Genomic DNA, 27,146 nt, shown 5'->3' on the forward strand with positions numbered 1-27,146 from the left:
GGGATCTGCGAGTCTGCTGGAGACCCAGAGGCCTGTAGGTGGCCTGCTGAACATTGTGGGCATGTTATGTTGGCACCTGAATACACGGTCACACTAGCGGGCTTCATTCAGCACATTCTTATGTTATGTTGGTTGTTAATGCAAGTGTATGATAAGTTATCTGAATCTGAAGCAGCATCACAGGTAGACAGGAAGGTCAAAAAAAGATGTTTGGCACGCTGGCCTTCATTGGTCAGGGCACTGAGCTTAGGAGTCGGGACATTACGTTGCAGTCATATATACCATTGGTGAAGCTGCACGGAGTATGGAGTACAACTTAGTCACCTTGTAATAGGAAAGATCTGGTTAAACTGGAAAGAGCACAGAAACGCTTTACAAGGATGTTGCCAAGACTAGAGGGCTGGATTTATAGGGAGAGGTTGGCTTGGACAGGTCTTTATTCCTTGCAATATAGAAGATGAGGCAAATCCTATAAAAATGTACATGATAAATAGTGCCTAACCAATCTTATGGAGGTTTTCGAGGAAGTTACCAGTAAAGTTGATGAAGGCAAGGCAGCGAACATTGTCTGCATGGACTTTAGCAAGACATTTGACAAGGCCCCACATGGGAGATTGGTCAAGAAGGCACAATCACTCGGCATTTAGGATGAGGTAGTAAATTTGATTGGACATTGGCTTTGTGGAGAAGCCAGAGAATGGTCGTAGAAGGTTGCCTCACTGACTGGAGGCCTGTAACTAGTGGTGTGCTGCAGGGATCTGGTCCTTTGTTGTATGTCACCTATGTTAACAATCTGGTTGATAATGTGGATAACAAATTTGAGGATGACACCAAGATTGGGGGCGTGGTGGATAGCAAGGAAGACTATCAGAGCTTGCAGTGGGACCTGGACCAGCTGGAAAAATGGACTGAAAAAATGGCAGATGGAATTTAATGCAGGCAAGTATAAGGTGTTCCAATTCGGTAGGACCAACCAAGGTAGGTCTTACACAGTGAACGATAGGTTGAGTTGGATCTGGGATTAGCCATGATGGAATGGTGGAGCAGACTCGATGGGCTGAATGGCTTAATTCTGCTCCCATGTCTTATGGTCTTATTTCTGGAACTCCCTAATTACCTCATTGGTTCCAATCTGCCTATACCTGCTATGCACCTTCGTTTTCTCTGTTAACTGGGGCATCAATATCTCTTGAACACCAAGATTCCTTACACCTGTTATCTTTACCTTTTATTCTGACAGGCACATACAAGCTTTGCACTCTCAAAATTTCATTTCTGAAGACATGTACATCTTTGCCAGAAAACGAACTGTCCCAATCCAACTTGCCATTTGTGATACCATTAAAATTGGCTGTTCTCCAATTTAGAATCTCAACCATGGACCAGACCTATCTTTTTGCACATTTACATTGAAAATTATGGCATTGTAATCACTGGATGCAAAGCATTCCCATATACAAACTTCTGTCTCCTGCCTTTTTGCATTCCCTTACAGAACATAAAGTATTGCACACTCTCTCGTCCGGACTTCTACAATATGATTAAGGAAATTTTTGTGAACACATTTGACAAACTCTATTCCATCTAGTCCTTTTACAGTACGGGAGCTCCAGTCAATATGTAAAAAGTTAAAATCACCTACTATAACTATCTTATGTTTATTGCAGCAGACTGCAATCTCTTTACAAATTTGTTTCTCTAAATCCTGCGGACTATTGGTCTATAATATAGCCCCATTAATGTGGTCATACCTTTCGTATACCTCAGTTCCACACAGAAAGCCTCAATAGATGATTTTTCAAGTCTGTTTTGATGGAGCACTGCTGTGATATTTTCCCTGACTAGCAAAACCACCCCTACACCCCTTATCCCTCCCACTCTGTTGCATCTAAAACACCAGAACATTGAGATGTCAGTCTTCCCCTCCTGCACCAAGTCTCACCAATGGCAATAAAATATCATAATTCCATGTGCTGATCCATGCCCTAAGCTCATCTGCCTTTCCTACAATATTTCCTGCATTGAAATATACACAGCTCAGAACATTAGTTGCTTCATGCTCAATCTTTTGATTCCTGATTTTGTCTGAGGTCTTAACATCTGGCTCCTCAACCTCCCACTATCTGTTCTGGCACTCTGGTTGCCATCCCCCTGAAACTCTATTTTAACCACCCCTCCCCCGTGCGTAATCCAATTCTCGCAAGTGAACACATCAGAGACACTGGAGGTCTCCCTGCCTTCCCACATCCCTCAACAGGAGCATTCTACTATCCTGCATGGCATCTCTACTGTTCTAACTGAGCAAATACAAAGAAGGAAAAACAATAACTTGTGGGGAGGGAGAGAAATTCCCCACAATTCCACCTACAGATTTTTTTGCTTCTCCTTGCTGAGGCCTCGAAGAGCTAAAGCCTCAAAATCCCCACTCTAACTCTGACCACTCCAATGATGACCCCCCCACTTGCCCATAGCTTACCTTAACTTGTTTTTGCCAGTCAGTCCCCAATGGTGACTGGCTGCTGCTCAAACACTAAACTGCTATGAGTTGCTACATTTTCTGCTCAATTAGTGGACCTGAATGAGCTATGTCTTCTCAAGCTTCTGATATCCAATTAGCCACTGCTCCATGAGGGCAAAATTAGGCCATTCAGGACATAGAGTTTGTAGCACCATCCAATCATGGATGATTCTGTTTTTCAACACCATTCTCCCAATTTCACTCTGTGATCCTTAACCCCCTTACCAATCAAGATCCTATCATTCTCTGCCTTACACGAAAGTTACGAACATGGTTAGAGCAGTGGCTGATTGGCAGGAGGCAGCGAGTGGGAATAAAAGGATCCTTTTCTGGTTGGCTGCCAGTGACTAATGGTGTTTTGCAGGGGTTGGTGTTGGGACAGCTTCTTTTTATGCTGTATATAAATGATTTAGATAATGGAATAGATGGCTTTGTTGCCAAGTTCACAAACGATACGAAGATTGGTGGAGGGGCAGGTAGTGTTGGGGAAACAGGAAGGCTGCAGAAGGACTTAGACAGTTTAGGAGAATGGGCAAGAAAGTGGCAAATGAAATATAATGATGGAAAATGCATGGTCATGTACTTTGGTAGTAGAAATAAAGGTGCAGACTAATTTCTAAATGGGGACAAAATCCAGGAATCTGAGATGCAAAGGGACTTGGGAGTCCTTGTGCAGAACACCCTGAAGGTTAACTTGCAGGTCAGTCAGTGGTAAGGAAGGCAAATGCCATGTTAGCATTCATTTCAAGAGGTCTAGAATACAAGAGCAAGGATGTGATGCTGAGGCTTCACCTTGAGTATTGTGAACAGTTTTGGGCCCCTCACCTTAGAAAGATGTGCTGGCATGGGAAAGGGTCCAGAGGAGGTTTACAAGGATGATTTCAGGAGTGAAAGGGTTATCATACAAGGAACATTTGATGGCTCTGGGTCTGTACTCGCTAGAGTTCAGAAGGATGATGGGGGATCTCATTGAAACCTTTCAAATGTTGAAAGGCCTAGACAGAGAAGATGTGGAAAGGCTGTTTCCCATGGTGGGAGAGTCTAGGACAGCAGGGCACACCCTTAGGATAAACAGAGAGGTGGAGAAATTTCTTTAACCAAAGGATGGTGAAATTGTGGAATTTGTTGCCACATGCAGCTGTGGAGGCCAGGTCATTGGGTGTATTTAGGGAAGAGGTTGAGAGGTTCTTGATTGGACATGGCATCAAAGGTTATTACTGGGAGAAAACCGGGAACTGGGGTTGAGGAGGAGAAAAAAGGATCGTCCATGATTGAATGGCGGAGCAGACTGGATGGGCCAGATGGCCTAATCTTGCTCCTATGTCTTTTGGGCTTATGGTCTAAATCAGCGGTCCCCAACCAGCGGGCTGCAGACCGGTACCGAGCCACAAAGCACGTGCTACCAGGCCACGAGGAAACGATACGATTTGGTGATATGAAATGATGTGAGTCAGCTGCACCTTTCCTCATTCCCTGTCATGCCCGCTGTTGAACTTGAACCCACGTGAGGTCATCAGTCGGTATAACCTACAACTACTCGATGAGTAAAAAACAAACATCGATTGAGTTTCTTTGGAAGAGGTGGTAGGGGACATAAAAGGCCTGACGATGATGATAATGCAGAGACAGCAGAGGCCGGTACTGCAGAAAAAAACGAAAGCTTCCTTCAACAGAAAATACGACGAGTCGTACATAAAATATGGCTTTATTACGACCGGTGACTCACACACTCCAAGCCCCCTGTGTGTGATATGTGGAGACAAGCTGTCTAATGAGGCAATAAAGACCCCAAAACTGCTTCGGCACCTTGAGTCCAAGCACCCTGCACTTAAGGACAAACTCGTTGAGTTTTTTGAGTGGAAAAAATGTGATCTAGCGGGACAGAAGCAAGTGCTGAGAGCCATCACCTCCACAAATGCTGCTGCTCTGAGAGCGTCGTACTTAGTGGCTAGCTGTATTGCTAAGAAGTCTTTCACCGTTGGTGAAGAATTGATTCTGCCTGCTGCCAAGGACATGTGCTGTGAACTGTTGGGAGAAGCTGCAGCTAACAAGATGGCACAATTTTCAGCTACCACGGTTTCAAGAAGAGTCAATGACATAGCGGAGGACATCGAAGCACAGCTGTTGGAACGGCTTAACGAGTCACCATGGTATGCTATCCAGATCGACGACTCTACCAATGTCGACAACAAGGCAATACTGCTGGTTTATGTGCGATATATATTTCAAGACGATATGCACGAGGATATGTTGTGTGCACTGCTGCTGCCAACTAACACAACTGGGGCAGAACTATTCAAGTATTTGAGTGACAACATATCAGGCAAACAGGACTGGTCATTCTGTGTTGGAATATGCACAGACGGGGCTGCAGCTATGACTGGACAGCTGTCTGGTTTCACTACCTGAGTCAAAGAGGTTGCTCCTGAATGCCAGTCTACAAACTGTGTCGTACACAGGGAAATGCTGGCTAGCCGAAAAATGTCACCTGATCTTAACAGCGTATTGAGTGGCATCGTTGAAGTTATCAATCACATCAAAGCAAAAGCCCTTAACTCACATCTGTTTGAGCAGCTTTGCGAGGAAGTGGATGCAGACCACAAACGCCTTCTCTTACACATTGAAGTCAGGTGGCTATCAAGGGGGAGAGCTCTGTCCAGGGTTTTTGAGTTAAGAGAGCAGTTACAGAGATTTCTTTCAGGAAAAAAGTCACCACTGGCAGCATACTTCAGTGACGAGGAGTGGATAGCAAAACTTGCTTATCTGTGTGACATCTTGAATCTGCTCAATGAACTCAATTTGTCACTTCAGGGGAGAATGACAACTGTCTTCAATTTGGCAGATAAAGTGTCTGCTTTCAAAGCCAATCTGGAACTGTGGGGATGGCAAGTGGACAGGGGCATATTTGACATATTCCCAATATTATTTGGAATTTTGGGAGAAACTGCTGCACCATCCTACTCACAACTGGTGCGCGATCACCTAACTTCGCTGTCGCCAGAATTCGAGAGTTACTTCCCAACTGTAAATGACCCAAGACGTGCAAAGGAATGGGTCCGTGACGCATTTGTGAATGTCCCTGGTGAATCATCTATGTCAGCGTGGGAAGAAGATCAACTCCTCGAGCTTGCAAATGACGGTGGGCTGAAAAGTATGTTTGACATAACATCTCTGCCGGCATTCTGGATCAAAGTCAAGGCAGAATATCCTGAGATAGTCAGGAAAGCACTGAAAACGTTGCTTCCATTTCCAACATATCTCTGCAATGAATGCAACGAAAACTAAATTGCAGAATAGACTGGACATAAGGAACCCCCTTCGAGTATCGCTGTCTCCCATCACTCCTCGATGGGACCGTCTTGTTGCAGGGAAACAAGCCCAGGGCTCCCACTGATTCAGTGATATTGGTGTGTTGCAATGATTTTATATGTTCATATGGGGAAAATATGTGCTGTGTGTCTAATATCCAAATGTTACTTAAAATGTTATGATGCTATTGACTTATAAGTGACTTATAATTGACTTATCACTGCATTCATGGGAGGAAAATATGCGCTGTGTGTTTAATATTAAATTCATTGGATAAACCCTTTTAGAAACAAAATTGAGTGTATTAGCTACTTATAAGTGACTTATAGCTGACTTATCATCTATATTCCGGTCGTGATTAACACCCACCCCCACCCCCCATCGGCCAGTCCGCAAGAATATTGTCAATATTAAACCGGTCCACAGTGCAAGAAAGGTTGGGGACCCCCGGTCTAAATACACCCAATGACTTGGCCTCTTGTTTTGAAAGAAAAGGTGTGCTGGCATTGGAAAGGGCCCAGAGGAGGTTCACAAGAGGAGGCTCTGGGCCTATACTCACTGGAGTTTAGAAGAATGAAGGGGGGGGTCTCATTGAAACCTATTGAATATTGAAAGGCCTAGATAGAGTGGATGTGGAAAGGATGTTTCTTATAGTGGGTGAGTCTACGACCAGAGGGCACAGCATCTGATTTGAGGGCATCTTCATTCTAAGAGATGAGAAGGAATTTCTTTAGCTAGAGGGTGGTGAATCTGTGGAATTAATAGCCCCAGGCAGCTATGGAGGCCAAGTCATTGAGTATATTTAAAGTGGAGGTTGCTAGGTTCTTGATTAATCAGGGTGTCAAAGGTTACGGGGAGAACGTAGAAGAATGGGGTTAAGAGGAAAAATTAATCATCCACGATTGAATGGTGGAGCAGATTCAATGGGACAAATTACCTAATTCTGTTCCTATGTCTTATCGTCTTAAAGGTCCATAACTGTTTGTGGCAAGAATTCCTCAGATTCACCAGAGATTCCTCCTTTGAATATAGACCCAAAGATATCAAATGCTCTTCTTCTGTCAAATGCTTCTTCTGCCCAATTTAAGTAGGTACAGAGGAGGTGTCGGGGGTAAGTTTTTTACGCAGAAAGTGGTGAGTGCATGGAATGGGCTGCCAGCAATGGTGATGGAGGCAGAAACGATAGGGTCTTTTCAGAGAATCCTGGATGGCTATGTGGAGCTTAGAAAAATAGAGGGCTATGGGTAAAGCCTAGGTAGTTCTAAGGTAGGCACATGTTTGGCACAGCTTTGTGGGCCAAAGGGCCTGTATTGTGCTGTATGTTTTCTATGTTCCTATGTTAACAGTATTGGTGGATGAGGGGAGATAGAGTCTTTCCCAGGTTGGAACTGTCATATTCTACAGGTCATAGCTTTAAGGTGAGAGGGGGAAAATTTGAAGAAGTGTGGTATAAGTGTTTTTTACAAAGAAGTGTAGGCACCTAGAATATGCTGCCAGGGTTGGAGGTCGAAACAGGCTCAACAGTGGCATTCAAAAATCATTTAGATCCACACATAAATATGCAGGGAATTATGGGGATATGGATCACATGTGATTAATTTTATTTGGCATTATACTGTGGGTATTGTCGGACAAAGCTTCTGTTCTCTTACTGTTCTATGTTTGAAGCAATATTGCTGCAAATCTAAAATACTCCGAGAAAAATTCTCCAGGTACCTTGTAAGTCAGCCAGCATCTGTGGCGAGAGAAACAGTGCTATTGTGCTTCAAGGATGAGGGTTGATGGACATGAAACGTTCACTCCCTTCCTTGGGCTTTGCCTAACCTGTGAGTATTCCGAGCACTTGCTACAATTGATCTGAATTGACTTTATTACTTGCTTCCTTCACAAATATAAGGAGTAAAAATCTCTACATTACATCTCCATATGAGTAAAAATTTTTACATTACTTCTCCATCTGAATGTGCAATATGCAAATTATAGTAATTTGTAATCAAAGAAAACAAATGTCCTTGCCTGGAACATGGTGGAGACACCAGTCATTACCATTGACAATTACGGTCTAGATGTTCACATACTTGGGGTCGACCATTAGTGACACTCTCTCCCTTGATGCTGAAATCAATAGGTGTATCAGCAGCAAAGCAGCATCGATCCTTGCTTGACTCTCCTCGCAGGTCTGGAAGAATCCAAAACTCGCTACAAAGACCAAGTCTGCTGTGTACAATGCATGCGTTAGCAGCGCCCTCCTGTATGGTAGCCAGACTTAGACCATCTACTCCAAGCAGGAGAGGAAACTCAATAGTTTTCACCTGCGCAGCCTTCACCGCATCCTCGGTATCACCTAGAGAGACAAAGTCCCAAACTCTGAGGTCCTCACCCGCGCTGGACTTCCCACAATATTCACACTTTCAAGACAACGCAGACTGCGCTGGCTGGGCCACATCCATCGTATGAAGGATAGTAGACTGCCAAAGGACATCCTATACAGAGAACTAGCAACAGAATCAACAAACTCATTCGTAAGGCCAGTGATGTTGTGGGGATGGAACTGGACTCTCTCACGGTGGTGTCTGAAAAGAGGATGCTGTCCAAGTTGCATGCCATCTTGGACGATGTCTCCCATCCACTACATAATGTACTGGTTGGGCACAGGAGTACATTCAGCCAGAGACTCATTCCACGGAGATGCAACACAGAGTGTCATATGAAGTCATTCTTGCCTGTGGCCATCAAACTTTACAGCTCCTCCCTTGGAGGGTCAGACACCCTGAGCCAATAGGCTGGTCCTGGACTTATTTCCAGCATAAATAATTAACATATTACTATTTAACTATTTATGGTCTTACTACTATTTATTATTTATGGTGCAACTGTAATGAAAACCAATTTCCCCCAGGATCAATAAAGTATGACTATGACTATGAACAGGCAAGAGGAACATTGGTAGACCACAGCTTCACTTCAAGGAGCTCTGCAAGCGCAACATGAAAGCCTTAAAAATCAGCACAGAGTGTTGGAGAATACAGCAGATGACCGCAACAAATGGCGAGGTACTCTTCAGCAACACCTAGAGCAAGGCGAAAGAGTGATCCTGAGTCAGTTTGAGGAGCGGAGAGCTAAACGGAGAGCACAGCGGACAGCAAACAACAATTCCACAACGCCCTACACATGCAGCAACTGTGACAGAGTCTGCCGTTCCAGGTTCGGCCTCAATAGCCACAGTCGAGGCTGCTCGACAAACCAGTGACTACCAGAGGCGCAGTACCCATGGTCCACCACGACCGATGGAGGCCACACACACACACACACACACACTCAGTATGTACAGTATGATATACAACAGAACAATCAATATAGCTTAGAAATACAATTGTATCAGCATGAATTAATCAGTCTGATGGTCTGGTGGAAGAAGTTGTCCCGGAGCCTGTTGGTTCTGGCTTTTATGCTGCAGTACTGTTTCCCAGATGGTAGCAGCTGGAACAGTTTGTGGTTGGGTTGACTCAGATCCCCAATGATCCTTCAGGCCCTTTTTACGCACTTGTTGCTGTAAGTGACTTTAGTTCTACTATTTTCATCTGTGGTTCAGAGCCTTGATTTCACAAGTTCAAGTTCAAGTTTGGTCATCATTTAACCACACACGAATACAGCCAAACAAAACAGGATTCCTCTGGGGCCAAGGTGCAGGACACAGTACCAACAGTCATACACAGCGTAAGGCACATATAGCCCATATAAGATAGCAGTAAACATGCAGTCACATAAAAAACATATAGCCCAAGTCCCCGAGTCTGTGAATGTTGCTGGTAAGACTGAGCCCGCAGCAGTCTGCAGATGAATGAAATCCAGCTTGCCTTCCACCAGTGAACACTGGGGGGCAGCACTGACACCAGCACCTCTGGGCACCAACTCTGATGTCTCTCTCCTGGGCAGCTGTGAACAGGCAACACCATGGCTGGAAGCCCAGTCCATGCTACAATTAATGACACGCAGCTCCCCCCGTTGGTCCTGCCGATAAACCAGTGAACCAGACTTGCAGTATTCCACATTATCAATATCCAACAAGATCTTGCGATCACAAGAAAAATGATTAGGACAATCACCCGCTGGTACATTGCACATCAACTCCGATGCAACAGGGGGTCCACACCAAGTCCATCTCCTACAGCTCTTCCACCAATCAGCAACTTGCTTATGGCATAGACCTGCAGTACTTGAAGTTCTTAATGTCCAACAATATCTTGCAGTCATAAAAAAGACATTGAAAGTAGACAATAACACCTTTGGTTGCCCCCGTAAAGACCACTCTGTACAAACACACTGCCATCTTACATCAGCCTCCACTTACATTTGTGACGGGATCCTGAATTACCCCTATGAACTGTGTTTTTGAAAAGAGAAAGAGAGACCAGGTTAGCTGGTGGCACAGTGAGATCAGCACCAGGCTCAAGAACAGAGGTTCCCGAGTTCGATCCAGTGACAGACTGCTCCCGAGCGTGCTCTCCATCCGTGCCAGGTTGATGTCGAGCTCACAACTCGACCTCGTTAAGAAAAAAACCTGCCACCTCCAGTTTAAATTCCTACATGGAATATTGTGGAGGATCAAATACCAATACCCAATACCCAACACCGACATCTTGTTTTTAAGAGAGAGAGGGAGATGAAGACAGCTTTGGATGATGTTATGGGTTTTCTGCAGCATGTTTACATTTTTACAAGGACACTGGTTTCAGCTTCTGTATTCTTACAGAAAGAGAAGGGAGGAGCTGTTTGAGAGACAGTTGGTATTCAGCACGGGGAGATAAATAGAAGGTCGGATAATAGTACTGGAGCCACATGGTTTTGGACACTGAATGAGGTTTGTTGTGCCCACAGAAAAAGTGGGGTTTGGAGGATCGATCAGGTGGATTGATCAGTGGCTCTCGCAGAGTGAAAAGGGAGTGACCGGTGGGGAGTTGTTTGTGTGTCCAACCCTCGCCTGGGTTGATAATTCCACCACAGAAGAACGGTCCCCTTTGTTGTGGTCACAGTCGCTGACTTCTCAAGGATTTCGGAGGACAACAGGAAGATCGACAGCGTCAGCTCACCTGAAGAATCAAATCTCTCCCTCTCTATCTCTCTCTCCGTCATCACTCAACTCAATACCATGAACTGAACTGAACTTTACTTACCATCGTAAGACTATCCATTTACCCCTGGACTCGAAGTTTGATTTTCATATATTTCCACACTTATATATAATCATTGCTAACCTGTTTGATATATCTGCATTTATATTACTGTATTGCGTAGTTACTAATAAATACCATCAGTTAATAGCAATACTGGACTCCAAAGTGTTTTCCATTTCTGCTGGTTCTTTAGCCTGTCACGGGGGACGTGATACATTATTCAAACATTTACCACCATTTCCATCACACAAGCACACATACTCTGGCCTCCGGTGGCAGCAACATCTCCAACATGATTAATCTAAATTCTGATGCCTCACAAGTTGCATCTTCAGCCCCCCCCCCCCCCCCACCTTACTCTCTGTACATGCAAAATTGTGTGGCCAGAATCTGCTCTAAATCCATCTACAAGTCTACAGATAACAACATCATGGTGGGCTGTTTCTCAAATAATGATGAGTTGGAGTACAGGAAGGAGCTTAGAGAAATTGTATCATGCCAACAACGATGCCACCAAAACATTAGAGTTGGTCATTGATTTCAAAAGGGTAAGGTGGTTCACATGCTCCTGTATTGAGGTGGAGAGGGTTGAAAGTTTCAGGTTCCTAGGAGAGAACATCACCTGGTCCAAGGCCAGAAAAGCACACTAACACCTGTACTTCCTCAGGAAGCTAAAGGAATTTGGTAGGTAAGTCCCCGACAACTGAGAAAGCATCCTATCTATAAGCACGTGACTGCAAGAAACTGCAGGATTGTGAACACAGCAAAACATATCTCAGAAGCAGCCCTGCTCCACAAACTCTGCCTACATACTTCTCACTGCCTCAGTAGAGCAGCCAACACAACCAGACATTCACCATTCTCCCATTTCCCAGTGGGAACAAGATACTGAAGCCACGCCCCATCAGGCTTCTTTAGCTGTTATAGAACCTAGTCCGATAAAATGTACTCTTGACCTCACAGTCTACCTCATTATGATCTTGCACTCATTGTTTGTCTGCATTGCACTTTCTCTACAGTGGTTGCACTTTATTCTGAATTCTGTTATTGTACTGTTGTAACGATTTGATCTGATGTATGAACAGTATGTAAGACAAGCTTTTACTGGTGCATGTGACAATAATAAACCAACTTCAATTCCAATATGGTCAGACCAGCAGTAACCCAGGGAGTGTTCAAGCAGTTCTTAGCTCCAATCTGCTGATTGTGCATTATCAGACTATCAGTCAGTTCTCTGGATGAAGGCCATGGGCACAGTTCCATGGCAAGACACAGATATTAATTATGTTCATTCACCTAAATCAGCAGTGAACAAGAACTACTGGAAGGAACAATTAATGCAATTGAGCGACTGTCTTTTTCCTCTGCCCACTCTGTCTCAAATCTTATCTTCCCCTGTCCTTCCTCACCTAGCCTTTCTCTTTATCCTCTGAATCTCTCTTTCCCTTATTTCCTCTTTTTCTGTAACTTCTCACCACTCCATCTCTCCCCATTTCCACCTCTCTCCCCCTCCTCCCCTTCCATTCTCCTCTCTCTCGCTCTGCCCTCTCTCCCATCTCATTCCATCCATTCTATTGATTCTATCTCTCTTCTCCCAAATTCTCTTATCCTTTCTTCCTTCAGTCACTGCTCCCTCTCATCCCCTTTCTTTCCTTCTTTTCCCCTCTTTTCTTCTCCCTCTCTCTATCTCTCTCTCTCTCTCCCTCCCTCCCTCCCTCCCTCCCTCTCGGAATTTGTAAACCTTACCGCTCTTCCCGGCTTTGTCCAACACACACTCGTCCTCCATAACGTGGTGTGGGATTGCTGCAGGAACGCTGGCGTACCTGGAATCCAATTCCACAGGTGGTACTGCACGGAGCCCAGGACGCCCAGGACGTCCAACCTCCATTTCTTTAGAGAAAGCACAAGAGCACAGAAAGGTCATCGTTAGGTCTGAGGAGCTTCAGTGAAAATTTGAGGATACACATGTAAACACACACCCACACAATAGCTTTGGAAGGGTACAGAGGAGGTTCAGCAAGACGTTGTTAGAGAGCACAAGCTATAAGGAAAGTTTGTGTTGTTTTCTCTGTTGTGGTGGAGGCCAAGAGGAGATCTGATGGAAGCTTATACAATTATGAGAAACACAGAGTGGAGAGCCAGTATCTTTTTCCCCCAAGTTGAAATGTCTTGTACTGGAGGGCATACGTTTAACTCTGGTAAATTTCTACAGATGTACCGTAGAGAGCACTCTCACTGGCTGCATCAGTGCCTGGTGGGAGGCTCCAATGCACAGGACCACAAGAGTCTGTCAACTTAGCCGGTTCCATTACAGGAACACGCTTCTCCACCATCAGGGACATCTTCAAAAGGTGGTGTGTCATGAAGTTAGCTTCCATCATTAAGGCTCCTCACCATCCAGGATATGCCCTCTCCTTGTTACTACCATCAGGGAAGAGGAGTTTGAGGATGTATACTCAGTGTTTAAGGAACAGCCTTTCCTCCTTCGCCATCAGATTTTTGAATGGTCCATGAACCCATGAACACCATCTCACTATTTTAAACACAGGATTAAAATCCAGATACTGCAGATGCTGGAAATCCAGGGAAACACACACAAAATGCTGGAATAACTCAGCAGGTCAGGCAACATCTACAGAAGTGAATAAATATTTGATGTTTCAGGGCAAGACCTTTCGTCAGAACCTCACAATTTTGCTCTCTTTTTGTCTGACTTATTTACCCAGCATGATATGGCAAAACAATGAATGAAGCCTCATCTTCAGGTTAGTAAGAGTTAGCTACTTTGGCATGTGGACGTGCTACACTGGCAGCAGAAGTGTGACCAAATTGTGGGCTTCCTCCAGCACATTCTCAGACTGTGTTGGTCATTGTCGGAAATGACACATTTCACTGATGCTTCGATGTACGTGTGGCAAATAAAGCTCGTCTTTAAATCGTCAACACCAGCAGCAGACAGGGCCTGTATATCAGGGAAAATTTCCTCTCCGCTCTGCACAATGTCAAAATGTCGATTAGTGGGGCCTTTCTATGCACAAAAGTGGCCACCAGATTCCCCAAATCAAAGCAATTGCTACAATTCTAAAGGTTCAAGATTCTAGATTGTTTAATGTCATTTTCAGTACACAATAAAAGAGAATACTTGTTACTGTGCATCAAGTGCAGCACAAAAGAACACAATAAGATAAGGAACATAATTTTAAAGAACACCAATAATGGCAGATAGAATTTAATGCAGACAAGGGTAACATTTTGCACTTCAGTAGGACCAGTCAGAGTAGGTCTTACACAGTGAACTGCAGCCTACTGAGGAGTGTGCTAGAACAAATGGGTCTGAGAACACAGGTCCACAATATATTAAAAGTGGCTTCACAGATACATAAGGTGGTAAAGAAAGCTTTTGGCACATTGACTTTCATAAATCAAAGTACTGAGTACTGGAGATAGGATGTTATGTTGAAGTTGCAAAAGACATTGGTGAATCCTAGTTTGGAGTATTGTGCACAATTTTGGTCACCTACCTACAGGAAAGTTGTGAACAAGGTTGAAAGAGTACACAGAAAATTTACAAAGCTGTTGCTGGAGGAACTGAGTTATAAGGAAAGACTGAAAGGTTAGCACTGTATTCCTTAGACGATTCAGAGGATATTTGACTGAGGTATACAAGATGTGGCAAATGTTCAGGGGATATTTGCGTGGGGTTCTGCATAGATATGTTCCAGTGAGACAGGGAAAGGATGGTGGGGTACAGGAACCGTGGTGTCTTAAGTCTGTTGTATCCAGTCAAGAAGAAAAGAAGAGCTTATGAAAGGTTCAAAAAAATTACACAGTGATAGAGATCTAGAAGATTATAAGGCTAGCAGGAAGGAGTTTAAGATTGAAACAAGGAGAGCCAGAAGGGGCCATGAGAAGGCCTTGGCGGACAGGATTAAGGAAAACCCCAAGGCATTCTACAAGTATATGAAGAGCAAGAGGATAAGACGTGAGAGAATAGGACCAATCAAGTATGACAGTGGAAAAGTGTGTATGGAACCAGAGGAGATAGCAGAGGTACTTAATGAATACTTGGCTTTAGTATTCACTATGGAAAAGGATCTTGGCGATTGTACTTTATACTTTATTGTCGCCAAACAATTGATACTAGAATGTACAATCATCACAGCGATATTTGATTCTGCACTTCCTGCTCCCTGGATTACAAATCGATAATAAATACTAAAAATTTAAATTATAAATCATAAATAGAAAATAGAAAAATGGGAAGTAAGACCGTGCAAAAAAAGGCTGAGAGGAAGGTCCGGATATTTGGAGGGTACGGCCCAGATCCAGGTCAGGATGTAGGGATGACTTAAGCAGACTGAAAAACTTGAGCATGTAAATATTAAGGAAGAGGATATGCTGGAGCTTTTGGAAAGCATCAAGTTGGATAAGTCATCGGGACCCAGGCAAGGAAGAGATTGCTAAGCCTCTGGCAATGATCTTTGCATCATCAATGAGGACTGGAAAGGTTCCGGATGATTGGAGGGTTGCAGATGTTGTTCCCTTATTCAAGAAAGGGAGTAGGGATAGCCCAGGAAATTATAAACCAGTGGGTCTTAATTCAGTAGTTGGTAAGTTGATAGAGAAGATCCCGAGAGGCAGGATTTATAAACATTTGGAGAGGCATAATATGATTAGGAATAGTCAGCATGGCTTTGTCAAAGGCAGGTTGTGCCTTACGAGCCTGATTGAATTTTTTGAGGATGTGACTAAACACATTGATGAAGGTAGGGCCATAGATGTAGTGTAAATGGATTTCAACAAGGCTTTTGACAAGGTACCCCATGCAAGGATTATTGAGAAAGCAAGGAGGCATAGGATCCAAGGGGACATTGCTTTGTGGATCCAGAACTGGCTTGCCCACAGAAGGCAAAGAGTGGTTGTAGACCAGTCATATTCTGCATGGAGGCCGGTGACTGGTGGTGTGTCTCAGGGATCTTTGTGATTTTTATAAATGTCCTGGATGAGGAAGTGGAGGGATGGGTTGGTAAATTTGCTGATGACACAAAGGTTGGAGGTGTTGTGGATAGTGTGGAGGGCTGTCAGAGGTTACAACGGGACATTGTAGGTTGCAAAACTGGGCTGAGAAGTGGCAGTTGGAGTTCAACCCAGATAAGTGTGAGGTGGATCATTCTGGTAGGTCCAATATGGTGGCAGAATATAGCATTAATGGCAAGACTCCTGGCAGTGTGGAGGATCAAATGGATCTTGGGATCCAAGTCCATAGGACACTCAAAGCTGCTACGTAGATTGACTTTGAGATTAAGAAGGCATACAGTGCTTTGGCATTCATCAATCCTGTGACTGAGTTTAAGAGCCGAGAGGTAATGTTGCAGCTATATAGGACCCTGGTCAGACCCCACTTGGAGTACTGTGCTCAGTTCTGGTCACCTCACTACAGGAAGGATGTGGAAACCACAGGAAGGGTGATTTACAAGGATTTACGAGGAGATTTACAAGGATGTTGCCTGGATTGGGGAGCATGCCTTATGAGAATAGGTTGTGTGAACTTGGCCTTTTCTCCTTGCAGCGACGGAGGATGAGAGGTGACCTGATAGAGGTGTACAATATAATGAGAGGCATGGATAGTCAGAGGCTTTTTCCCCAGGGCTGAAATGGATAGCATAAGAGGGCATATTTTCAAGGTGCTCGGAAGTAGGTACAGTGGAGATGTCAGGGGTAGGTTTTTTATGCAGAGAGTGGTGAGTGCATGGAATGGGCTGCTAGTGGTGGCAGTGGAGGCGGAAATGATAGGGTCTTTTAAGAGACTCCTGGATGAATACATGGAGCTTAGGTACGTGTTCAGCACAGCTTTGTGGGCCAAAGTGCATGTATTGTGCTGTAGGTTTCCTATGTTTCTATGTTGCTAAGATTATGAGGGGTATAGATAGGCAATGCAAGAAGCACGATAATGCAAGAAGGCTTTTTCCACTGAGGTTGGGTGAGACTGTAACCATAGATCCTGGGTTAATGGTGAAATTGAAAAGTTTAAGGGGAACATGAGGAGAAACTTTTTCACTCAGAGGGTTGAGAGAGAGTGGAATGAGCTGCTAGTGCAAGTGATGCATTCATGATCAACTTCAACATTTTAGAGAAGTTTGGATAAGTACATGGATGGTAGGGGTGTGGAGAGCTATGGTGCTGGCACAGGTTGATGGGACTAAGCAGATTAAGTGGTTTTAGCATGGACTAGATGGGTCAAAGGGCCTACTTCTTTATGACTAATAAATTTAAATACACATAGATTGATTGTATGTCTATAAATTGATGCTAGGCACAGGAGTGTCTGTACATAGGGTGACTCTAACAGGAAATGATAAAGTAGTGGTGGGGGGTGTGGGTTGGGTTAATGCATAGAGGTATTGATCAGCCTTGCTGCTCAGGTAATTGGCTGCAAAACATTATTGAATACCCCAAAGTTGCAACTAAGTGCAGGTTCTTTCATTCCTTCTGCAGCAATGGGCTCACTAATTGGGCTCCTCTCCCTCTTGCTGATGGAGCCTGCCTCCACACGTCAAACAGAAGACTGAATAATCATCCCGAGCAAACCCTCCAAAAGCTGCACACACAATTTCCCTTTGATGTCTGTGCTATCAATCACCATCTAGAGAATAGATGCCAATTTGCTGAATGCACACCTGACAGGATTATTGAGAGCTTCACCAGCGAGATGTCGCTCCCAGCCAGTGCAAGGCTCCATTCTGCCTGTGCCAAAGAGAGGAGGGCTATGGGGCTGAACACTCTTTCATGCTGGACACAGTGGGGGGAGGGAGCAGGGGCGCAAGGAGGCTATTGTGCACACAAATTCCCAGTTAAGGATGAAACTCAGCAGCAAAAGATATGTGAGGATTTCATTGGCTGTTACAGCAATTAACAATTTTTTTACAAGTCCCTTAACTTATTTTGGTTACTGGTGATAAATGTAATATGATTGACATCAGCCATAATTGTCAGCAGATGCATGGTACAGACTTAATTGAAGGTGTCCGCTGAGCTTGCTACAGACAGAAAACATTTCAATTCAGAATGAAAACCACCTGGTGTTTATTTTTCTTTCTTCTTTCACTGAAGCCATGTGCTCGATAATGAGGATATTCTATCCCTGTCTCATTTTATTTTCTCCCCTCTGTTGACCAGGCTGGGACAGTCCAATCAACACAGACAAACGCTAGAGGAACTCAGCTCCTCCAGCATTTTATATGTCCTCTAGTTCTTGATTTCCAAACTTTTGGGGGCGGGGGGGGGGGAACTGAGTGTATTCACCCTATCTATGCCCCTCATGATATATTCCTCTTTGTAAGATCACATCCCTTGTCTTCTGTGCTCCAATGAATAAGATCCTAGCCTGTTCAATTTCTCCCTACAACTGGGGTTGCCAACTCTCTCACTCCCAAATAAGGGACAAAAGTAGCAGTCAAATACGAGACACTTGTGTTTACCCTGAGAAAGACTACCATGACCATGAAGCCTTGCGTGGGCACCTGTGTGCGCATGCGTGACGTGCTTCTCGGTTTTGGCTTAATGTTCCCGATTCTGGTAAGTGAAACTACACTGTACATACATTATTTCTACTTTATATAGGCTGTGTATTTATCATATCATTCCTGCTTTTACTATATGTTACTGTTATTTTAGGTTTTATGTGTTACTTGGTATGATATGGTAGGTTATTTTTTGGGTCTGGGAACGCTCAAAAATTTTTCCCATATAAATTAATGGTAATTGCTTCTTCGCTTTACGCCATTTCGGCTTACAAATGATTTCATAGGAACGCTCTACCTTAGCGGGGGAAATACGGGACAAGGGCGGCCCCGTATGGGACAAATCAATTTAGCCCAATATACGGGATGTCCCGGCTAATACGGGACAGTTGGCAACCCTTCCTACAACTCAGGCCCTCACGTCCTGCCAACATCTTCGTAAATCTGCCCTGCAGTTTTTTTTAGCTTAATGTTATCTTTTCTATAACAAGGTAACCAAAATTATTCACAATATTCCAGGAGCGACCTCTCCATCATCTTGTACTATTGCAACATAACACCCCAACTCCTATACTCGTTGGCCTGATGATAAAGGCCAGTGTGCCAAGTGCCTTTTCAACACCCTGCCTACCTGTGAGCAGCACACACAAAATACTGGAGAAACTCAGCAGGTCTGTCAGGGAACTAAACAGTTGATGATTCAGGCTGTGCCCCTTCATCAGGACTTAGTGGTCCAAAACATTGACTGTTTATTCCCCTCCATAGATGCCACCTGACCTGCTGAGTTCCTAAAGCATTTTGTGTGTGTGGCTCAAGAGTTGCAACATCTGCAGAATGCCTTGCATTTATCACCAGTGCTTGGTTTCTCAGTTGAGACATCTCACTGTACTTTTAGCAGTGGGACACTATACTTCACACAAGGCAATGTCCCTATTCCTGATGAAGGGTCTCGGCCCAAGGCATCAACTGTTTAGTTCCCTCCACAGATGCTGTCTGACCTACCGAGTTCCTCCAGCATTTTGTGTGTGCTGTTAATATCTTTACTCTTGTGGCAACTTCCGTTGGCCTAAGTGTCGTACAACACAGGAACAGGCTCTCCAGTCCACAATGTCCAAGCTAACCACCAAATACACACTAGGGAACAGATGAAGGGTCTTGACCTAAAATATCAACTGATCACTTCCCACCACAGATGCTGAGTTGTACCCTTCTTCTCTGAGGATTATTAACTTGTCATGGCAAAGAGGCTTGTGACTTCCTGTGATCCCAAGATGCAATGGTTTCTGGAGTTTAGCCCCTAGTAGAGTCACCAACAATCCATCACAGCAACATAATTAATGACCAGACCTACTCCTTTTAGTAATGTTGTTTCAAGTGCAAAAATTCACTCAGACAGCAGGAAGAATTATCCTTGTATCCTTTAAACCAACTGCCACAGTTCTTTTGGCAACTTCTCGAAGCACAATCAAACAATTGGTTTAATGTCTCTTAAGAAAAATATCCCTCCTACAGTGCACCATAAGACAATCAAACAAAGGAGTATAATTAGGCCACATGGCCCATCAAGTCTACTCCGCCATTCCATAATGAGTGATTTATTATCTCTATCACCCCCATTCTTCTGCCTTCTCCCTGTAACCTTTTGGTATCCTGACTAACCTAGAACATAATCAATCTCCGCTTTAAATATACCAAATGACTCGGCCTCCACAGCTGTCCATGACAATGAATTCCACAGATACACCACCTTCTGCCTAAAGAAATTCCTTATCATCTCTGTTCTAAATGGACTTTCCTCTATCCTGAGACTGTGCCCTTTAATCCCAGATCACCCACTATAGGAAATATCCTGTCCACATCCACTGTAGCTAGGCCTTTCAATACTCAATAGTTTTAATACGTTTTCATACATTAACTCTTTCATTTCTGGCAGCCACTCTTTGTCTCTTGCCAGTCAATCAATCTTCCAACCATGCTAGGATCTTTTCTGTAATACCATGAGGTCTTATCTTGTTAAGCAGCCTCATGTACATGACCTTGTCAAGGAACTTCTGAAAGTCCAAGTAAGCAACATTCACTGACTCTCCTTTCTCTATCCTGCCTGTTATTTCCTGAAAGAATTTCAACAATTTTTTCAGGCAAGATTTCCCTTTGAGGAAATCATGCTGACTTTGGCCTATGCCTCCAAGTACCCCAAAAGTCAACCTTAATAATGGACTACAACATCAACACTGAATCTAGGCTCACTGGCCTATAATTTGCAGTCTGCTGCCTCCCTCCCTTCTTAAGTAGTGGCATGACATTTACAATTTTCCAGTCTTCTGGAACCATTTCAGAATCTAGTGATACTTGAAAAATCATTACTAATACCTCTACAATCTCTTCAGCTACCTCTTTCAGAATCCTGGAGTGTAGTCCATTGGGTCCAGGTGACTTATCTACCTTCAGACCTTTCAGTTTCCCAAGCACCGTCTCCTTAGTAACAGCAACTTCACTCACTTCTGTCCCTGACACCCTTAAATTGTTGGCATACTGATTATATCTTCCACAGTGAAGACAGACACAAAATACCTGTTAAGTTCGTCTGTTATTTTTTTGTCCGTCATTACTAGCTCTCCAGTGTCATTTTCCAGTGGTCCAATATCCACTCTCACCTCTCCCTTACTCTTTATGTATCTGAAGAAACGCTTGGTATCTTCTTTGATATTATTGGCTACCTTACCTTCCTATTTCAACTCTTCTCTCCTTATGTATTTTTAGTTGACTTCTGTTGGCTTTTAAAATCTTCCCAATCCTCTAGCATTCCAATAATTTTTGCTATATTATATGACCTCTCTTTTGCTTTTATGCTGTCTTTAACTTTCCTCATCAGCTACTGTTGCCTCATCTTCCCTTTAGAATACAGGATCTCAACACAAAGCTTCGACCACTCACTTAGCCTCCATAGGTGCTGTCTGATCTGCTGAATCTTCCCAACAATTTGTTTTTTGCTATTAGTGCAAGTTGTTGTGAATAAGGCATAAGACACAGGAACAGAATTAGGCCATTGAGTCCACTCTGCTATTCGACCCCTCTCAAACATATTCTCTTGCCATAACTTCTGACAGCCTTTCTAATTAAGTACCTATCAAACTCTGCTTTAAATCTACCCAATGACTAGTCTACAGATTCACCACCCTCTGGTTGAAGGGATTCCTCCTCATGGCTATTATAAAGAAATGCTCTTGAGGCTGTGCCCTCAGGTCCTAGATTCTCCCACTATTGGAATCATTTCTCCCCCTCATTCTTCCAAACTTTGCAAGTGCAGGCCCAAAGCCATCACATTCCCAGGACCTTTCTTGTAAACCTCCTCTAAATCCTCTCCTTAGATATGGGGACCAAATATGCATAATGTATATAAATAGAAGTGCTCCCTTACCCACTCTTGTTCACAGTAATGTGATTATCTCTTAACTGCCCTTCAAAATGGCCTCACAAGCCACTCAGTTCAAGGGCAATGAGGAGTGAACAAGAAATACTGTCCCTAACAATACTGTCCACATTCCAAACCCATTGGGAATTAAAAATACAAATTGCCAATATTTAATGCAGTTTATTTTTATATTGTTTTGTAAATCATTCTTTATGTGTCTATGATACAAATGTACTCCTGCACGCTTCCTACACCACCAGGACTTCAATCAAGTTCAAGTTTATTCTCATTCAACCATATACATGTAAAACACCAAATGGAGAAGCGTTCAAGGTGCACAATACCATACGTATCATTCAGCCACAACACATAAAGTAGTGTTACCACTAATAACTTAACAGAGAATAAGTTGCATTTACGAAACAAGTTAAAAAGTAAAGAGTATAACACTACTAGTGCTTCACGAGTGATGAGACCTGGGTGTGGCAGGGAATTCAGTAGTCTCATGGCCTGGGAGAAGAAGCTGTTTCTCATTCTAACAGTTCTATGCTATGGTATCCCCTGCCTGATAGTAGGGGACAAAGAGTTTTTCAGACAGGTAGAAAAGTTTATTGACAATGTTATGAGATGCGGTATCTAGAAGGCAGAAAGAATCTTTACCATCCAGGCCATGCCCTCTTTGTGCTATATCATCAGCCAGGAGGCCCAATAACCTGACTCCTCACACCACTACGTTCAGGAACAGTGATCTGAATCCTCATACCACTACGTTCAGGAACAGAACCCTGAATCCTCACACCACTATGTTCAAGAACAGTGATGTGAATCCTCACACCACTACGTTCAGGAACAGTGATCTGAATCCTCACACCACTACGTTCAGGAACAGGACCCTGAATCCTCACACCACTATGTTCAAGAACAGTGATGTGAATCCTCACACCACTACGTTCAGGAACAGTGATCTGAATCTTCGCACCACTACGTTCAGGAACAGGACCCTGAATCCTCACACTACTATGTTCAGGAGCAGTGATCTGAATTCTCATACCATTATGTTCAGGAACAGGGCCCTGAATCCTCATACCACTATGTTCAGGAACAGTGATCTGAATCCTCATACCATTATGTTCAGGAACAGGACCCTGAACCCTCATACCACTAAGTTCAGGAACAGTGATCTGAACCCTCATACCACGAGGTTCAGGAACAGTGATCTGAACCCTCATACCACGAGGTTCAGGAACAGTGATCTGAACCCTCATACCACAAGGTTCAGGAACAGTGATCTGAATCCTCATACCATTATGTTCAGGAACAGGACCCTGAACCCTCATACCACTAAGTTCAGGAACAGTGATCTGAACCCTCATACCACTAGGTTCAGGAACAGTGATCTGAACCCTCATACCACAAGGTTCAGGAACAGTGATCTGAATCCTCATACCACAAGGTTCAGGAACAGTGATCTGAATCCTCATACCACGAGGTTCAGGAACAGTGATGTGAATCCTTATACTTTATACTTTATTGTTGCCAAACAATTGATACTAGAACGTACAATCATCACAGCGATATTTGATTCTGTGCTTCCCGCTACCTGGATTATAAATATTATATATAAAAATATTAAAAATAGTAAAAATCGGTCAATATCAAAACTTTAAATTATAAATCATAAATAGAAAATAGAAAAATGGAAAGTAAGGTAGTGCAAAAAAAACTGACAGGCAGGTCCGGATATTTGAAGGTATGGCCCAGCTCCGGGCCAAGATCCGTTCAGCAGTCTTATCACAGTTGGAAAGAAGCTGTTCCCAAATCTGGCCGTACAAATCTTCAAGCTCCCGAGCCTTCTCCTGGAGGGAACAGGGATGAAAAGTGTGTTGGCTGGGTGGGTTGTGTCCTTGATTATCCCGGCAGCACTGCTCCGACAGCATGCGGTGTAAAATGAGTCCAAGGACGGAAGATTGGTTTGTGTGATGTGCTGTGCCGTGTTCACGATCTTCTGAAGCTTCTTCTGGTCTTGGACAGAACAACTTCCATACCAGGTTGTGATGCACCCTAGGAGAATGCTTTCTATGATGCATCTATAACAATTAGTGAGGGTTTTAGAGGACAGGCCAAATTTCTTTAGTTCTCTCAAGAAGTAAAGGTGCTGGTAGGCCTTCTTGGCAGTGAACTCTGCTTGGTTGGACCAAGTCAGGTCACTTGTGATATTGACTCCAAGGAACCTAAAGCTTTTGACCTGTTCCACTTGCACACCACCAATGTAAATTGGGTTGTGCGGTTCGCTACTCCTTCTGAAGTCAACAACCAATTCCTTCATCTTGCTGAGGTTGAGGGATAGGTTATTGTCTTCACACCATGCCACCAGGTTCTTAATTTCTTCTCTGTACTCAAATTCATCATTACCCGAGATATGGCCTACAATTGTTGTGTCATCAGCAAACTTATATATTGAGTTCGATGGAAACATGGCTACACAATCATGGGTGTACAGTGAGTACAGCAGGGGGCTGAGTACACAGTCTTGTGGGGCACCGGTGCTCAGAGTGATTGTAGAGGAGAGCTTGTCCCCTATTTTTACAGCCTGGGTTCTGTCTGTGAGGAAGTTGAAGATCCAGCTGCAGATCTGAGTGCTAAGGCCCAGGTTCCAGAGCTTAGGAATCAGTTTATTTGGAATGATGGTATTAAAGGCAGAGCTGTAGTCAATGAAAAGGAGCCTTATGTATGCGTCTTTATTCTCCAGGTGTTCTAAGGAGGAATGTAGGGCCAGAGAGATGGCATCTGCCGTTGACCTGTTGCTCCAGTAGGCGAATTGCAAAGCGTCGAGGTTGACCGGTAGGCTGTAGTTGATATGTGCCATAACCAATCTCTCGAAGCACTTCATAGCAATTGACGTCAGAGCCACAGGTCAATAGTCATTCAGGCATGCCACCTTGCTCTTCTCCGGCACTGGGATTATCATTGCCTTCTTCAAACATGAGGGGATCTCAGACTGAAGCAAGGAGCAGTTGAAGTGTCAGCAAACACTCCAGCTAGCTCGCTTGCACAGGCCCGGAGAACCACTAGGTTCAGGAACAGTGATGTGAATCCTCATACCACTAATTTCAGGAACAGGACCCTGAACCCTCATACCACTAGGTTCAGGAGTTCTGCTTCCCTACAACCAACTGGTTCTTGAACTGACCTGTACAATCCCCACCCTACCTCAGCAACAGAACACTATGGACCATCTCATGCAATAACACATACTTGTATCTAATCGTGCTTTTGTACTAATGACTTATATTGCACAGACTTGAAAAATGTATGTATAATTTATGTTTTGTGTATTGCATGACTCTACATGCTTGTGATACTGCTGCAGATACATTGTAATGTAACATGAGCACATCATAATAAACTCAAAGGCTTGACGATACTTGAAAGTGCAATTTGTATTTATCTCCAAGATGCTCTCTTAGATTCACATCAGTATTGTAAAGGGCAGTTGAATATGATGTAAGATGTAGTGATTGTAATATAATAATCCAGAGTAACACACACAAAATGTTTTTGGAACTCAGTCCTGATAAAGGGACTAAGCTGAAAACTCCGACTGTTTATCATTTCCGTGGAAGATGCCTGACCAGTTGAGTTTCAGCATTTTCCATTTGTTGCCCTGGATTTCCAGCATCTTCAGGATCTCTTCTGTTAATCATTTCTATTTATCAGATGCTGGAATTCCAGTTCAACACATACAAAGTGCTGGAGGTACTCATTTTGATGAAGAGTCTCAGACTGAAACATCAAATGTTCATTCCTCTCCATAGACGCTGTCTGATCTGCTGTGTTCCTCCAGCATTTTGTGTTGCAATATAATAATTGCAAGCTGTTCTAAGTGCAGCCACAATCCAGAGGAATACTTGTGTGAAATCCATTGGATTTGTTTTTTTTTTCAAAACAACTGTGGAGACCTTTCAAATAATTAAATTAGCAGCATTATCTTTAAAGGCACCTCAAACAAAAACCTTGTTAAAAAACCACTCAGTTCAAGACACAAAAGTTCACCTGCAGAGATTTGGGTTACGGAATTTTGCTTGAAAATGGGCTTGTGCAATTTGCTTTTAAAATGAAACTGGAGAATTGTAAGAAATTATAGAGAAGCAGACCATTCTGCCCCTTGCTCGTGTTGCATGCCCTACGTTATTAGCCAAATCCTTTCAGGCTGGGCTATGAAATTTTCAATTTTGCCCTTGGAGCCTCTTTGGGGGAAGGTACTCTGGATGTTCATGATGTGCTTCCTGATAGCAACTAATTGAAGTGAATCCCCCCTACTGGACGTAATGATCACTCTTTATTTATTTATCATCTTAAACATGTCAATTGGAGGAAATAATCTTCAGCACTTTTTAATTTAACTTTCCGAATCCGGGCATTCCTGGCAAAGCCAGTGTGTGTTGTTCCTTCTTAGCTGACCCCTGAAGTGGTGATAATGACATCTCTTTCAGAGGAAATTTGTTTTAGAGTTATCTCTAAGAATAGTCGGATCAGGCAGATGAATACGTGGCTGAGAGACTGGTGTAGGGGGCAGGGCTTCAGATTCTTGGATAATTGGGATCTCTTCTGGGGGAAGTATGACCTGTTCAAAAAGGACAGGTTACACCTGAACCCAAAGGGGACCAATATCCTGGCGGGAAAGTTTAATAGAGCTGTTAGGGAGGGTTTAATCTAATTTGGCAGGGGGATGTGAACCGGAATGATAGAGCGGAGGAAGGGGAAAACAGAAATAAATCTAAGATAGTGAGCAGTAAAGATGTTAGGAAAGACAGGCAGGTGATGGGGCAAATTTGTAGCCATTGGGATGAGTTGCAGTTCAATAAAGTTGCAGTGAAATCAAAGCGAAAAGTATCAAATACTGGTCTTAAGGTGTCGTACTTAAATGCACGCAGCATAAGGAATAAGGTGGATGATCTTGTACAGCTACAGATTGGCAGGTATGATATTGTGGCCATCACTGAGACCTGGCTAAAGGATGCATGTCTCTGGGAGCTGAACGTCCAAGGATACACGGTGTATCGGAAGGATAGGAAGGTAGGCAGAGGGGGAGGCGTGGCTTTATTGGTAAGAAATGATATTAAATCATTAGAAAGAGATGATATAGGATCGGAAGGTGCAGAATCTTTATGGGTTGAGCTAAGGAATAGCAGGGCTAAAAGGACCCTGATGGC

General features: G+C 43.6%; 1 protein-coding gene across 2 annotated transcripts in view; it reads right to left on the bottom strand.

Moving 5' to 3' along the window:
* The window catches only part of sema5ba (sema domain, seven thrombospondin repeats (type 1 and type 1-like), transmembrane domain (TM) and short cytoplasmic domain, (semaphorin) 5Ba), a 539,592-nt gene that overhangs the window by 68,396 nt on the left and 444,050 nt on the right, over positions 1 to 27,146 (bottom strand). For both annotated transcript variants that reach the window (XM_072260941.1, XM_072260942.1), the window contains one exon: positions 12,748 to 12,891. In XM_072260941.1, the coding sequence (XP_072117042.1) occupies positions 12,748 to 12,891 (144 nt within the window). The remainder of the gene's footprint in view (positions 1 to 12,747; positions 12,892 to 27,146) is intronic.

Source organism: Mobula birostris, chromosome 6 (genome assembly GCF_030028105.1).
Source record: "Mobula birostris isolate sMobBir1 chromosome 6, sMobBir1.hap1, whole genome shotgun sequence".
Classification (NCBI taxonomy): domain Eukaryota; kingdom Metazoa; phylum Chordata; class Chondrichthyes; order Myliobatiformes; family Myliobatidae; genus Mobula; species Mobula birostris.